Source organism: Aplidium turbinatum, chromosome 8, assembly GCF_918807975.1.
Source record: "Aplidium turbinatum chromosome 8, kaAplTurb1.1, whole genome shotgun sequence".
In the NCBI taxonomy this organism is placed as follows: domain Eukaryota; kingdom Metazoa; phylum Chordata; class Ascidiacea; order Aplousobranchia; family Polyclinidae; genus Aplidium; species Aplidium turbinatum.
In genome coordinates, this window is record NC_137479.1 from 24,068,639 (window position 1) to 24,085,402 (window position 16,764).

Genomic DNA, 16,764 nt, shown 5'->3' on the forward strand with positions numbered 1-16,764 from the left:
TAGCATTATTCCTGACAACAAATCAATCGTTTTTTTACATTGATTCAATGACGTTGAATCGTTTTTTTACATTGATTCAATGACGTTGAATCAATGTAAAAACGATTGATTTGTTGTCATGGCAGGTAACACGCATGTCGTTCAACTCAAAAAGCATCATACGCTTAAAATTTATTTTTCAAATATTTTTTCAAGAGTTTTAAAGGCTAAGATTTTATAGTGACCCACAAAAAATATGACGTTGAAATCAATATGTGTGATTCTTCTCTTTTCGTATTTCCACTTACTCGTTTCATCAGTGAAGGTTGACATGGGAACGTGTTCATGTAACTGTGGACCCCAAGTTAGTTCGAGTCCAACTCTGTCATCCATATTCTTAGGAGGTGCAAAGGTAACAAGTCAGATGGAAAGTTTGTGTTAAATTTTACAAAGTTAGCTTGTTGGTTTTTTCAAACTGTATTTCTGTTATCTAGATTTGCAAGCAAGTCAACTGGTTTTCGTTTAAATCTCTATAAATGTTCCACAAAAACCTGGTCAGCAAATGGTATTTAGTTCCTAGTGTCGTAAAGACTGCATGTAACAATAATATAGTTATCACACTTAACAGATACAAACATGCAAATAGGCTAATATTTTCATTTGATCAACAGAGCCATAACTCAATACGACGGTAGGCTATGCACATTTATTACTAAATACGTTTAGGGTGGAAAATTCTACGAAAGCATCCGCGGAATGAAGGGTGACATGGGAAGATCTGGCGACATCGGAGAGGCGGTTTGTGCAATCGAAGGATGATTTGATAACTTTGATTTATATCCAACGTATTACTCTTTGTGGTAGCTTGTGGCGTTAGCTAAAATATGTTTTATAGCTTGCGGCTTGGGCTGAAGTATTTTTTCGATTTTGATGTGCAATGCAATCAAGAAGTTTCCAAAAGATGCTCAATAGTAAACTGAATAATTTTGTTCCACCCTAAAATGCTCAATTGCCATACGCTCACAGCAGAAAAACTATGCATTGTCATTGCAGCTTATGCTCAAGTTTGCTTAGCAAGTGCAAGTAGTTCTTGATTCTTTGTTTATTGAGATGCTTGGGCATTTCCTAAAATCAAAACGGATTTAAACAAAAGAAAAGACGTTTATTTGCGCTTCTGATAGGCCTACATACACAAATTGTGATTAATTGCTTTGTACATAGACAGCGTAAGTTATAGAATTCCAAAACAAAACTTTGTTATTAAACTTTTCATCAAATCTTCTTATGATTTAACTGATGATCCGATTAGGATGCGCAGTGTGATAAAATATTTGAAACAAAGTAAACAGTATCACACTAAATCAGAAAAAATCTGATCAGATGTTTAATCTACGTCTAGTAGATTTTTTAGTCTATAGCAGATTTATTGTCTACTAACTTTGAGAAGCCTACATTTTTCTCATCAGTATTCTCTATTGTTTGGACAAAATAGCCCCCAATAGACATCGTTTTCATTTCATGTGAAAGAGTGTTGTGTTTGGTTTTGGAAATTGTAGCTGGGTTGGTCAAGGCATGTGGCAGCATTGAAAAGAAATGTGCGCAATCACATATATGCTGGTTTAATCATATTTACAAGCTATTAACTTTACTTAGGGAGCACGTGGCCCTGCTGGAGAACCGGGGGAAAGAGGAGTAACCGAGCTCAGTATGTATATCATTATGAACACCCAAATTCAGCAAATAAAGTGTGCATATGGCATCATAAAAACCTACCTTTAAGACTTCGATGTGCATTTTTAATTAAGTTTTCGGAAGCTATATTTACTTTAGGAGACTCGCAAGTGAAAAATTGTATTGCAGTTCACTTCGAATCGACAAGTCGTGCATGAGTCTGTGTCATGGTATGTCAACAGCAGACAAAGCGACAACAATACCATTCGCCAGCTGATCACTTTAAGAAGTTAAATATTGGCTGTGTTAATCTAGGTTAAGTTACAGATCAAAAGCCTGAAAAGTCCCCCATAAAAACTTGTGTTTGTGTAACACATATACTGCAATATGACGTCATCGTCATACTTTCCTTGTTGCTGCACTTCAGGTAAAAAGAAAAATATTGTTGGCAATGCTGAAGCGACATCTTGTGTCGACATTCTGGCTGGGGGTGCCACAGTATCAGGGGTGTACTCGATTACACCAACTGGCACGCACAACCAAATACAGGTGAGATTACCTGCGGTCGTACATTTTTTTCTTAGCAAAATACTTTTTTTTCACGAAAGTTTACATACCATCGCAAACAGTTTGAAATGTAAAACTTGGTAGCTGTTGGCTGGTGCTCAAAACGCAAGATAAAAAATTAAAAGCAGTCATTGAGGAAACCTCTACTTCTGATGTCTAGATTTACAACGTTTGAAAACATTGTAACATGGCCTTTTAATTACTCAAAGCCGTGACCTGGGGTGTGTTTCCTTCGATCACAGACAATTGCTATTCGTCTGTGTGTTTTTATCGATTATTGTCATCAACATAGCGTTGGTACCATTGCATGGTCGATGAGGAGCAAACTGCATCTCATATCATCAACGACTGCACTGTTTTCCCACCCACTCATTTAAACAGGACGTCTGGGTGTCTTCGATGATGACTTCTGGTTAGACCAAAAGCACGCTGCTATCCAGTAACCTTTCGTTACAGTCTAAAAAACATCGTTAACCTTGAGTGGTGAAACGAATGCCCTTGGCTCTAAAAATTCAAACTAAACGAAGTCAACATTTTTCAAATAATTGTTTTTGAGATTGTTTGTTAATTCAGTTTTATCCACAGGTGTATTGCGATTTGACCTCCAATGGAGGCGGATGGACATTGGTTGCAAGTGTACATGAAAACAACATCAATGGAAAATGCACGGTCGGAGATAATTGGTCAAGTGACCAGGGAATAAATGGCATTAAAACTTCCGACACTCTTGGTGAGTTGGTGTGAAAGCCCGTGACCTTTGTTGGAGGTGGTTGTTCGGTGACACTTTGAAACCATGTCCAGGTTTTTTGTTTTTTTTTCTGAAGCTATTAAGGCTAATCCACTGGAACTGCCCAAACAGTTAAAGCAGACGAAATGCATACTAGAATGTGCAGACTTAGGTAGGCTAAGTCACTTTTTGTCCTAAAAGCTGTTAAAAGTTCAGAAGCTTCCTTCCACAAGTGTTTTATAGATAAACATTAAGAGGAAAATGCAACCGCAACCAACTCATCAAACGTATTGAATGCAGCCTCACTTGTCGTAGTTCAGTTACATAATTGTGCTTTTAGATATTCTGGATACTCAAATAGTTACTTGAAACGCCAGCTTTCTAAAGTTACCATAGAAACAAAAATTCACTCGATGCTTATTTTAATGTAGCAACAAGTTGGGAAAGATTTAACACATTTGGCCACCCTGAAGCGGCAACAAGCGCCGACTATAAGAGCCCTGCTTTCTTCAGCTTGTCAGTAAGTGTCTGAAAGTTGTTAATGTCTACACCTAAACTAACCTTTCTGAGTGCATTCAGAAAAAGCAATGGAAATGGCCATGGTGTAGCTCAACAACTTCTTTTAACTTGGCTATCGCTTATTGAATATGGGTAAGCATACCATGGCCGATAGCTCAGTTGGTTAAGCGGCCGACTTTGCGCATGACAAAACCACAAGATAAAGTAGCGCTTGTTGGGCTCGCGGAGTGTGCGCTTGAGCAACGCAGTTGAAGGACTACTCTCCATTCAGTGGCACCTAGTGGATGGAATAATTCATAGACAACGACACTTCAACAATAAGCGGAGACTTTAATATGTCAATCGTGGTGAGTGATAGTTCGCAGCCAATGGCTCAAAGTCTCTACAAGTATGCGACATTGCCAAGATTAAGCTTTCAAAGAAAGCTTCTTTCTCAGTCCGAGGTTAAGATTCCTACAATCAATCATTTCATTTTATTTTTTGCATTTCACACATTAAATTTTATTGTTCAAGTCCTTTAAATTCATATACGTTCGGCATAGGCATCCGATGTGATGGTATCTCATGTCCCCAACGACGTGGAAATGTCGCAATGGCAAGCAAATGCCTTTCTACAATATTACACAAGCAATGGATTTCTTTCCACCCACGGAGGCTCTCTTAGAACGCTTTTTGCGAAGTATTACCCGATGACAAGAGCGTTGGGTGAAGGTAGACTATAGGCTACAGAATGGTCAAATACAATAGCAGCCTAACGATTATGGTAAAACGAATGGGGGTCAACGAATCAAAACCAATCAAAGGGAATTCAGATCTGCAGGGCCGTTGAGGATATTTCGGGCCTGGTACCATTAAGATCCTCGGGCCCCAAATCAAGTCACTTCTAAAAAAAACGCACAATACCCAAAAATACGTGGTAATTTACTCAAATTACCGCCCCCCTTGAAAAGGCTTCCCTAAAATCATCCCGGCCCGGGTCCAAAAGTACCCTCCTGAACACCCCTATCAACACTACTGTTGATCTGACATAGGTCTCTGTTGAATGCATTGGATGGACTGGGAGTGAAATGTTTATCAAAAATAGTTCCTTGCAGTTTTGGTTAAATTAAGTCAACGTCAAATGTTAAATGGCCCAATCAATCAAACTTTCACTGTTTAAACAGCATCCAAGGACACGGCTACACAAAATCAAAATTAATTAAACAAACGAAACAAAGAAAAATGATTTTAAATTCTTCTAGATGCGTTGGGTGTTTTTGATGAAGAAAAAACAAGTACTCGATGGCGACTTTATTTTTGAAATTTCAATACATTTTTTTTTTCTTTTCAGTGCTCTTTATTTTGTTTTCTTTTTACAGATCAAAGCTCGAGGGTTATGCGATCTATAGCGCTAAAGTTAAGGAATCAAGCTGGCACATCCATCTCGAGACTTGTGCCTAATTTTTACTCCTACACTTATGACACGGATCCAACCCAGACGAGGATTATTGACGGTGGCAATGACATGTTTGACACTGGCAACATGGTAGGTAACAGTTAACTTCCCCTCCACCCTTTGGTAATACATAATAATAATAATAATTAAAAGAAACAATTAAATCCATTTCGTAAACATATAAGCAAAAGCTTCAGTTTAATTAAATCAAAGACGTTGTTTATTTTGATGTAAAAGAGGGCAACGTTTTAATTCTTTCTCTAAAAAAAGTCAAGATTAATTATTCGAAGTGCGGAGAGTAACAGAAATGCTTAAACTGGTCTACAAACGAACTTGTCGCACTCACATGTGGCTTCCACAGCTAACAAAGTTATCTTTTTTTACATTTTTTTAACGTGTTGTGACACGTTAAAAGGAAAAAAAGCAGGTTTCTGTATGATTTGTTATTTTTTTCAGGTTTTCTTCAGAATTGGAAGCGAACCGTATAAAAGCGTTGTCTACGAGCGAGAATACTTGTAAGCAATAAGCATAGCCTACTGTAGACTATGAGGCTATAGATTTGCTTGCAAGTTATGAAACGAAAAGTAGCCTATGTGTATTAGGCGAAAACCATCCAAATTTGAAAATAGTGTGTCTTCAGAAATTTCACATTTCAGCACAAACGATGAAAGTTTTGTTTTAAATTGATTTTTGTAAATTTGTAGCTTTTTTAAAACATAATTATTATTGGCTAATGTAGTTAAGTCTTGGAGCCAAACGATCACTACCGGTTTATTTTTAAGTATAAAATAATAGCCTACGAACTCTCATTTAACGAAAAGCTAGTTTCCACTTGTGTGGATTAGACTATTTCTAATCTAATTTCTGAACAGAGATATTGCGTCTGGAGTACAAGTGTACAGTGCAAAGTCACACCCATTCTTCATGCTCATGTGGATATCCAATCCTCAAGGTGGTGTTGATAGTTTCAGCATAAAAGTGAGTAGCCTAAACCTGGTTGAGATAGAAAATTTAAAAAATGACATAAACAATTTTGTTATGTCTGCGACACGTTTGTTTCGAAATTGCTTTGTACATTTCACATATCTGGACTCAAGGATTCCAAAAACAATTAGCGATATATTTCAAAAAAAGATATCACAGAATTATATCAAAGAATACATCAGAGAGTTAACATAGATACATTAAAAAATTTGCAAGTGTTGATAGAGTGCAACGGCAAAAGCTAAAGAGAACGCCTAATATGATGTGACAATTCAAGAGAAAATAATAGTGGTACTAAACATGCAATCGTATCAAACTGGTTTACCTAAGTACAACGGCTCGTATGGTTAAAAAGAATATACAAATACTACGAAAGAACTTCGGTCTACTTCGTAGGCCGTTTGTTGCTTTCTGGGTTTTGTTTGTGGAATTCCATGCTGTCAGCCATGGGCTCCGTTAGAGGGGGGGCCGCGGGGGTGATTACCCCCCCACTAATTGGAGTGGGGGGTAACTAATGCAAAATTACCCCTCCACTAATGTAGAGATAAAAATTTAATCTTTATATTTTTTCTACTTTTGTGTTTTATTTTCATTTTTTTATTTTGTTGCACAACTTTTTAGTTGTTTGCTTGAAAACTCCGACTCGCAAGACAACACAAATACGCAATAGAAACCTGCATAATGCTATGGGAATTGTACAGGAGCTAAGTAGTTTGTACCGGCCATTACATTTGTACAAGTAGTTTGTACCGTGTACCGGCCATTTCTTCAGTCTTGTCAAACTACGAAGCCTTCCTAAACACACTTCAAAATTTCAACAATGCGAAATCATTAGGCCTTCATTCCCAATTATTGCAAGGCAACACATACTTTGCATTGCAGTTTTGCCAAGTTTTATTCAAACTACTTGGAAAGATAACTGGCCTGTTGCAGATCAAGTCTTATACCATCAGCGACATGATGGAGCTAGTTGAAAACTCAAAAGTTAATTACCAGAGTCTTAGAAATAAAGAACAATTTATGCAGCTATACAAGGAATTTCAGCAGCAAGTAGATAGCTTAGGCTTAGCTATAAAGTCCAAACTTCAAGAAAGCGCTGTGAGCAAAGTGCTTCCCATGACCTCGCTTCTCATTAATTACAGAAGGCAGTTCTATGCATCTATTGACAGCATAGTGCAAGGCCTCACCCACCGCTTCAATGGCGAAGAAATTAAAACTCACCAAATGCTTGAAGTTTTATTATCTGGCACATCAGTCAACGACAGTGCTGTTACAGCGTTGGAACGATATGGCTTCGACGTGAAAATTTTGGGCCAAGATTTAAGCCACTTCCATCAGAAATTTGGGCCGATCAAGTATGTGTGCGATGTTCGAAACAAGTTAATGGGACTTAGGCCTATTATTGTCAAAGAGTTTTATGCCAGTGTGGAAAAACTTGTAAAATTGCTATTGATCAATGGCCTTTCTTCTGCAGAAGCTGAAAGATCGTTTAGCTCTCTACGCCGCTTAAAAACATGGCTCCGAAGCACAATGACTGCTTCAAGACTTAATTTCATTGCCGTGTGCCATGCCCATTAAGTGTGTTTGGATAAACTAAGTGTAGATGAAATCTGCAAACTTTTTTCAACAAAGCACAAAGATTTAAAGTCTTTGGCGACTTCTGACTGTTCTGCTTAGAATAGAAGCAGAGTGCACACAGTGTTTTTTTTTGAGTTGAGGTGTTCGTTTATAATGTTATTTCTTTGTAGTTTTTGTGAGATTTTGGCTCAAGGTATTACCTGAGTGTTATGGCATTTTTTGTTTAGTGTTATTTCTTCGACGGCGCAGATGGTAGGCCTTCTTTAGTATCGATCAAGATGTCTCCTTATTTTCAATTCTTGTAAAAGTTAATGTATTTTAGCTTCATTTTTTCTAAGTTGAATGTAGGCCTAACCCTAGATGCTGAAATGTTTCATTTCACTGTGGATGTTATGGCACAGGTTGTCGTGCTGTATTCATGTAATTGTGAATTAAGTTTTATAGATTATAGCTTTGACCTTAACGCTTTTAACCTTTTAAATCTAACCTTTTAGCGTCTGAAGTGCAAAATTTGGAGGACTTGAGCCAAGGAAGAATACAGAGAGGGATTTAATGTAGGCCTACGTCTCCTCTTCCAGTCAAAATTGTCTCAAAACCTCAATGAAATGTGGCAAATTTTAAAAAGCTTTTGCTTGTGATTTCAGATTCGTTGAAAGAATTTTTCGATTTTAAATCGTGCTGAAAGGCAAAAATTTTGCGCCTTCGGCGGGAAACATGCAGCGTAAGACAGTGTATAAGAAACTGAAGCTTTCAGTAATGCGAACGGGGTCTGGGGAGCGACCTTCCAGAAGTATACATGTATGATGTGATAACCCAATAAGCCCCTGTCGATGTCAAAATATCGTTCCCGCCCCTGCTTAAATTACCCCCCCACTCTCAGGAAGTGTCCGGAGCCCCTGCAGTGTCAGCATTCTCTTTATTGCTGTTTTTTTTAGCCAGTGTTTAGTGTTAAATCGTTTCAGTGACACTTTTAATATAATAGAAAAGACAAGAAGTGAAACATGAGTCATGACACATTATATCATATTGACTCCAAATCAGTGACTCCATTCATATCGAATGTGCTCAATCTCTTAGAGTTTCCAGCCCCAAAGTTGAAGATATCCCTGTTTTTTTTATTTTTTTTTTCGAAGGAAAATAGATTTATTGCTGCGGTGCTGCGTAGGTATATACAATGGGTTACTAATTACTATAAGCAATGGAAAAAACATAATAACAGCCCTCATACAAAACTCATTAGCACCGTATTGTTGTTCGCCATATAGGTCAACTCAGGAACGGGGGCAGATAGCAGCGGCAGTTATGACACAGACTCTGAGTCAACCACCATAAACAATATGACATGTACATATCACGCCTATCATGTATACGGCACCCCGGATCCATCAATATGCCAAGTGTTTTTCTATTGCCAAGACCAACTGGTTAGTAAACGTTAAAGTCAAGATTATTTTTTATAACTATAAGATTTAGGTATGTTGTGTGTTTCATTTAAAATTTACTTATGTTATTGTTTGACACCGAAAGAAAGGCACCTATTAATAGAGGAGTTAATAGGCGTACTCAACTAATTTTCCAAAAAGTGGTGGTATGTTTGATTATAAGTAAAATGCATTTTATACACAAAGATGAATTCTGCAGAGAGAGAGAGTTTCGGCATAGGTTATGTTCTTGCACATGCACGTATATGTGACGTCTTAACGTAGTAGTAGGACACAGTTATGCGTCTATAAAGTAGTCGTGTCATATATTTTCACTTGTAATAAAAAACAATAAACACTCACAGGCCTGGAATTCTGTTCCTCCCGCTGGATTTTCGCGACCAATTTGGAGCTCATCGACTGACAACCTTGCCAATGTAGTTGTTGTAAATGGTTCTCCACAGAATATTATGATGGGATACACTCTGCTGTCGCGGTAGGCATTTTTTAAATGACAAATATCTTTTTTCACTTTTCAAAATGTCACCTCTGTTTTATTTTTGTGTAGAAGTAGTTGGCAGGTATATTAAGAGTACGAGATTGAACCTGTTGTGTGGTATAACACAGAAAAGTTCACAAAACTAAAGATTTTCTACTTTCATTGTACAGTTAGATTCTTTGTAGCCTAAGGGTGAAGTGAAATCAAAAATGTTCGATTTATATTTTGTGTTGAATAAATCCAATACCAACTCAACATGCCTCTGTGTAGGAGCAGCAACCACACCACGTCATGTCAGGGGACAAATCAATTTACTGTTGCAACAAAAACAAGAAAATTTAAACATGAATTCATAACACCTTGTTCAGTACATTAGCACGACGTTAACATTGGTGCAACTGACCAATGGAAAGAGGAGTTCGCTTCTCCAATCTCCAGCCTCTGACTAGTTTCGATCTTGCTTTGCTTGGTTTTAAGTGTTTGTATTAATGCCAAAGCTGAGAAATCGTGACACGTTTTCTTATTGAGGCCTGGTTGGTTCAAAAGCAGCCTAAAACTTTGCTTTGATAACTTTCAGTAGATTCACTAATTTAGATGGTGCGTTGAGCTTCGTAGCCTACTCGGAAAACGGTAAACATAGGCGTTTTGCAGCAATACGTTTGTTGGGATCTGTAATTAAGCTACTGGAGACATTTTACTGTAAACACTATTTAGATCAATGAAGCTTATGATTTTTTATTGTTAAATTTAATAGCGTTAGGCTACCCAGCATAAAACGCTCAATGTTTAAACAAAGGTTATTTTCTAAATTTTTTACTGCCATGTTTGAAAACCGACATGAGAAATCCTACTTATATAAACAGTTTATGTCCAATTAACCATTTTCATTCTGTCGGTTATATTTCACTTACATTAAAAACGTTATTTTATGCAGTACTGCTGGTACCAAAGTTACAATAACTCAAATCACGGCGGTGATTGAAGGAATGATGGCTGTTTTTGCAAGGGAACCTAAAATGCCAGGTGAAACAAAGTTTTTCATACACGACAAACGTAGTTATTTTCAACAGAAAATTAGTTACGAAGTAAAAGAAACCATAAGCCTTCGTATGCTACATATTTCGGGCTAAGTGTTAAGTTAGTCTATATACAATAGCTTTTTTGTTTGTCACCACAGGCTTGCAACTTTTCTTGGAATTTTTCTATTAGTTGGTGCTTCGTCTTAAGAAAAATGTGACAAGGCTATTGACAGTAAACCATAGTTAGTAAAGTATACCACAGTAAACCAAGTTACATGGTGCAATAGTCCTATACAACGCTTAGTTATAATTTGCGAAAATTCCTAATGCTAGCGGAAATCTTTAGTGTAAAAAAGTCGAAAAAGGTTTCTCTTTAAACATCTGTAAAATTTACTTATGGTGGGAGAAAAGGTTCGTTTTAATAGATGCAGCCATGGCCACCTAAAGATACGGCCTGATTTGTCACATTTCGCAGAAATTTTCAGGTTTTTCTAACTTTGGGCGGAAGTTTAAATAAATTTTTCTAAAATTTAAATTTTTACGCTTTCTTTGTTCTTTTCCCCAGATAATACAATAGGTTTTAACATCCTTACATGTTGAAAAACAAAGAAAATTTGATTTCGAAGATTTTAGTCAGACTGTTAATTTTCAATAACAGTCTGATTTTGCATTTTTCAACTTACTTTTTCTCATTTGCTACTGCTTCCCCAAGGCAACAAAAAAGTTTTATGTCATTAGGAAACCGTAAAAAATAAAAACATCTCAGAAAATGTCAGTCAAGCACTAGCAGTAGCTGTAATCAAAATCTGCAAAATGTGACAAATCAGGCCGCATCTCCAGGTGGCCATGATGCATCTGACTAACACTGTAGGCCTAAGCTCCAAAAGGCAACTCAACCAATGGAGAAATACTGAAATTTAGAAAATACTCAGTGAGCTAATAGTAACTGTAGGCAGGGCCATTGAAAGGATATTTTGATACCAATGAGATCCTCCGGTTCCAAATCAAGACACTTCGAAGAAAAACGCATTAAAGACTAAGTGGTGGTTTCTCAAGTTCCGGGGTCCTACTCATCCCGGACCTCGGGTACAAAAAAAAATCAGCAGCGTCTCAAGACAAGTAGCTGACAAGGCTATTGTACAATGTACAGTAGTAAAGCTTATAGGTTCCTTCCCTTTCGCCAATCAGTTAATTTGATCTAATTTTTGTAACATTCCCACATTTTATCGTTATTACCCGCTCAGCACCTCTAAAGCTATGATTGCTACAAAGCTAGTATTCCAATGCCTGTAACCACTTTGCATTCCAGCTGTTGATTGTTCAAGACTGAATGAGAGCCTTGCTGTACCGGTGACGTACCTCGTCGGAAATAACGATGAAGTTGTGTCTCGCATGCCATCGGCACAGAAAACCATGATCGCTCCTGGGTTCCTTCACTTTCGAGCATTGGATGCAGTTGGAAATCCATATGCTCTATGTCCTGGAGTGAAGTAAGAAAAAGTTTAAAACAAGTAGGCCTAACAAGCAAAGCTAGCTCTCATCGTATGGAACTCCACACATCATTTCGAAAACAATGTTGATTTCTCGTCAATTTTGACTTGAAAATAGACAATGTTAGTAGGGTGGGTCGAAATTTGGACTTTTTCTCCGATTTCATTGCTACAAACTTTTTTTCTTGCGAATAATCATAAAACGACATTCCTGAAAATTTGAGCTTGATCGGACATCGTCTTCATTTCTAAAAATCGCGATTTATAAAGGTACCTGAAGCGATTTTTTCGAGGCTAGAAAATGCATTGTTTTTAATAGGGAGTTGTTTTCACGAGATTTGAAAACGTCATAACTTACTTAATTTTTATTGTAAAAAGATGATTTATGCGTCAACAGATTCAATATAATTAGGAGAATCCAATTCATAGTGTACTGACTCCGAAAAATGATGACGTCAGCAATGACGTCATTAAACAGTAATTTGCAAATAACGATAAAACTGATAATCCTACATGCTTCATCTCTAAGTTATTTGATAATGAATTGATGTACTTTCTAAACATAAACATCATACTGGTGATTGATGACGTAATTGATGACGTCATATACATTATTAAATTACATTTCACTATGATGGCTTCTAGAAAATATTGCGTGTTTCTGATAATGGATCGTTATCAATTAGTTATGATTCGCTTGATTTTAAATAACAATATTGCTTTTTAAAGATTTGTTCCACACTGCCTTTCCGGGTGTGCAAAATAGGCATTCTTTTTAACATATTTCAACGCAATGTCTCGAATTTTATCAGGCAAAAGTGAACAGCACTGCAATGATTTAAGGATATGCTTTGGTCTATCTTTGTACATTGGTTCACATATTATATTGAACCAACATGAGGCATATTGAATGACTATATGCGCAACAATTATTTTCAAGTTTTCTGCAATGTCACTTGGCAATTTGTGATCACTGTTGTATAGTTTGTAGCAACGTGAAGCGAAAGTTGGCCACCACGAATGATTTAACGGACCAATCTTTGCGTACATTAGTTTAGATGAAACATGACACAATGCACCATATTATATTTTTTGATACAGTCCATGAGAGCAGTTGTAATATCTTCAGCTGTTCCTGATATTGGACTGACAACAGTTAAATACTGATTTCCAGGTTTCTGAACAACACTGTAGTGTTCTTCGCGAACAAAAATCTTGCCACCTGTTCTTGATGCTATCTTAACAGTTTCATCTTAATAAAGTGGGTGACGTCATCAATTACGTCATCAAGTACCAGCATGATGTTTATGTTTAGAAAGTACATCAATTCATTATCAAATAACGAGATGAAGCATGTAGGATTATCAGTTTTATCGCTATTTGCAAATTACTGTTTAATGACGTCATTGATGACGTCATCATTTTTCGGAGTCAGTACACAATGAATTGGATTCTTCTAATTATATTGAATCTGTTGACGAATATCATCTTTTTACAATAAGAATTAAGTAAGTTATGACGTTTTCAAATCTCGTGAAAACTACTCCCTATTAAAAACAATGCATTTTCAAGCCTCGAAAAAATCGCTTCAGGTACCTTTATAAATCGCGGTTTTTAGAAATGAAGAGGATGTCCGATCAAGCTCAAATTTTCAGGAATGTCGTTTTATGATTATTCGCAAGAAAAAAAGTTTGTAGCAATGAAATCGGAGAAAAAGTCCAAATTTCGACCCACCCTATTAATCAGACATCATTTATTGCAGACAGACTTACTACATCAAACTTATAAATTTTATGGTAAAATTATGAGAAAAGTTATGGGCTACTTTGTTTTCTTACAATCCTTTGTAATGCAGTAGGCTATGGTGCCGCATTGCTTATACCGTGGTTAGTGCCGAAGGCTCAGTATAATGAGAACCTTACTTTGTCATCCCTCAACGGCTGGAATCAAGTATGCGACCATCACCTTATACTGTATTATTATACAATTTTGGTAGAGAGGTAACTTTCTTCAACCATAGACAGATAAAACCAAGCAACCACACGGCGTTTAACATCATACATTAGACATTAGAGTGAACATAAAACTATAAACTACGAACATTTTCGGCCATACTCAAGTTAGCCCATACTTAAGGGCTAGGCCGAAAATGTTCGTAGTTTATAGTTTTATGTTCACTCTAATGTATGATGTTAAATGCCGTGTGGTTGTTTGATTATATCTGCTTATATTATTAACAACGGAATTAAAACTTAAAAAGGTAATGGTACAAAAGAACAACAAAATACCACCTTGCAGCTGGTGGTTTTGTGAAAAAGAGTAGGCAAAGTTGTTTTATATGCTGAGTAAAATTTTCTGATGAAAGAGGATTTCAGATGCTTAAGCTTAAGTAGTTTTAAAGATTTTAATATTTTTATCTTAATTGAATGAAAGAGCCTGAAGCCTTGAGCCTTGATATTTACCTCCGTATTTTTTTTTGTTCTTGCTGGAATGCTTATAGTAATATAGCTTACTGAAATTATTTACAATTTTCCTTAAATTTGTTAAAAGTGAATGGCATTAATTATTTGGATAGGTCGTTGTCATGCTCGCCACAAAATATATGCATTGGAAGCCTTGGTATTCGAACGAACTCTACCTTGCTACAACAACAATCATGCGGGGATTTCGCAGGTACGCTACCGAATAGGCCAAAGCGATTTCAGTGACAGATAGAAAAAAACTTTTTTAGTTCAATAAAGATTTGAGTTTCTGCATACCCTACATCAGGGGTTCTTAAAGGCCTACTACATGAAATTTTCAAACGGGAATTAAGCATTAAAATGAGTAAACTGAACATTCAAGAATACATTTAAAAAAAAATTACCGAAAAAAAAATGTTTTCAATAGCGCTGGTAAGGCCCAAAGTCCAATGTTTCATTTATTTTCATTTTTTTCAAAATGACCAAAAAGTGTAAACACTGCTCGAGAATACGTCACTAAAGACAGCAACAACAAAAGCCACGTTACCACATCTGATGTTTTGAGCAAACTGTCTGATGTTTTGATGCTGAAATGTGTTGTTTTGATGTACATACATACATAGCCTACAGTCAAGTCGCCCGCAGTAACAATTATTGCGCGATTAGCTGATTGCTATAGTCTGTAGTGACGTAACTGTACAGTCGTACGCTTCGCTGCTCAGGCCAATTTCGTTCTGAAAGTTCTGACAAAAGCACGCGCGCAATAGTGGTCAGACCGCAATGGGGCAAAATTTTATTGAAAATCGTTTTATGGTAGCATGACACAAAGAACGTGGAAAATCGTTAAGTCAGGTTTTTCGGTACCCGGTCATTTGGTCGACAGGACGTTTGGTCGACAGACATTTGGTCGACAGGACGTTTGGTCGACAGGACGTTAGGTCGACAGAACGATTTATTTTAGGGTTAGGGTTAGTTAACTAACCATAACCCTAATCTAACTCTGACTCTAACCCTAACCCTAACCCAAAAATGAATCGTTCTGTCGACCTAACGTCCTGTCGACCAAACGTCCTGTCGACCAAACGTCCTGTCGACCAAATGTCTGTCGACCAAACGACCGTGCACCGGTTTTTCCTGTACTACCCCTTTAACTAAGGTTCGCGAACCTCCAAGGGTTCACAAGGAAATTTCTAGGGACACTTGGATGGTTTTCATGTGTTGTTACTGTAAGATCCTGTACGAGAGAAAAATGTGTGTTGATTGAAAATAGTGCGATTAGTTACTAACTGTTAGTCAAAATTCTTATCACTTAATAGTGAAGTCTTAATTCAAACAAAAAACCATGAATTTGGAGTCAGCTTATTAAGGATTCTGGTTGATCATTTTACGACTCAGGGAGTACAAGTTTTAATTCAAACAAAAAACATTAATTTGGAGTCAGCTTATTGGGGGTTCGGGTTGATTATTTTACCACTCAGTGGGTACTTAACCGGTAAAAGGTTAAGATCCCCTATGCTATGCCCTACATATTATCGCATAATTTTGTGGATTTAGCTTTTTTGTTGGCGTAGTCTTTGAAACTTTACATCGCAAAATTTACTGCTATAAATAATTAGATTCTGTAAAGTTACAATTACATAAGCTGCTTGAATAACAATTGTAGATTTTATGTTTGATCAAACTCGCACATACTTTACCAGTAAGTTAACATTACAATTAGCCTAACACTTACACAACCCTTTCTAGCCTGAATTAAATTTGTAGTAATGGTTCGTTTATGTTTAGCTATTGCTGAAAAACGTTTTTTCAGTTTGTATGTGTGGCTTGAATTTCTAGTTAATTCACTACAAGCAGTGAAAGTTACTGCATAACTGCGCTATTTCAGCATGTTCTCATAAAACACATCAAACGAAGGGATCAAGGATTTTGACTAAAATAAATTTGAATTAATTTTTTAGTCAGTCGAAAAAAGGATTTTAGCACTTTTGGAGTCAAGGTCGAAATTTTTTACCACTACAAGAGTTTGAATGAGATATTTTTGTCCTTCTCTATAGTTATAGTTCCAACGCAATAAAATGATAAAGCCAACTTTTTTGAAATTAATTGTAGGCTACAGTGAAGAGTAAGCCTGATATTGCTAGCATATGATTTGATTGAAGAATAACCTGTGAACGGAGTGATCTTTTGCAGGCTGGGGAGGAAATCCGACAGACAACGCAACAATGACAACTCCAGATGGAGCTGCTCGTGCTTTGAATGACGTCAAGTCTTCTATTTTAATATTTACCAAATGAAACACTGGATAGGATGCTTTTTTGATATTGAGTAATTCCTGTATATGTTTCTTTTGTAATTACATTGGATGATGCATGTGGTTTTGACTGTTTTTTTTTTAAAGTATCACCTACGCCAG

At 36.7% G+C, this 16,764-nt stretch overlaps 1 protein-coding gene across 1 annotated transcript; it reads left to right on the plus strand.

Annotated features, from left to right (window-relative positions):
• The first annotated feature begins 200 nt into the window (after positions 1-200).
• On the plus strand, positions 201-16,725 carry LOC145775615 (uncharacterized). The gene is made up of 16 exons (XM_082586938.1): positions 201-391; positions 706-777; positions 1,633-1,684; positions 2,078-2,199; positions 2,803-2,947; positions 3,376-3,464; positions 4,006-4,174; positions 4,822-4,988; positions 5,355-5,413; positions 5,771-5,876; positions 8,726-8,884; positions 9,247-9,377; positions 10,315-10,403; positions 11,709-11,889; positions 14,465-14,562; positions 16,542-16,725. The coding sequence occupies exons 1-16, from the start codon at positions 236-238 to the stop codon at positions 16,643-16,645; spliced, it is 1,899 nt and encodes a 632-aa protein (XP_082443064.1). The 5' UTR covers positions 201-235; the 3' UTR covers positions 16,646-16,725.
• Positions 16,726-16,764: the final 39 nt, after the last annotated feature.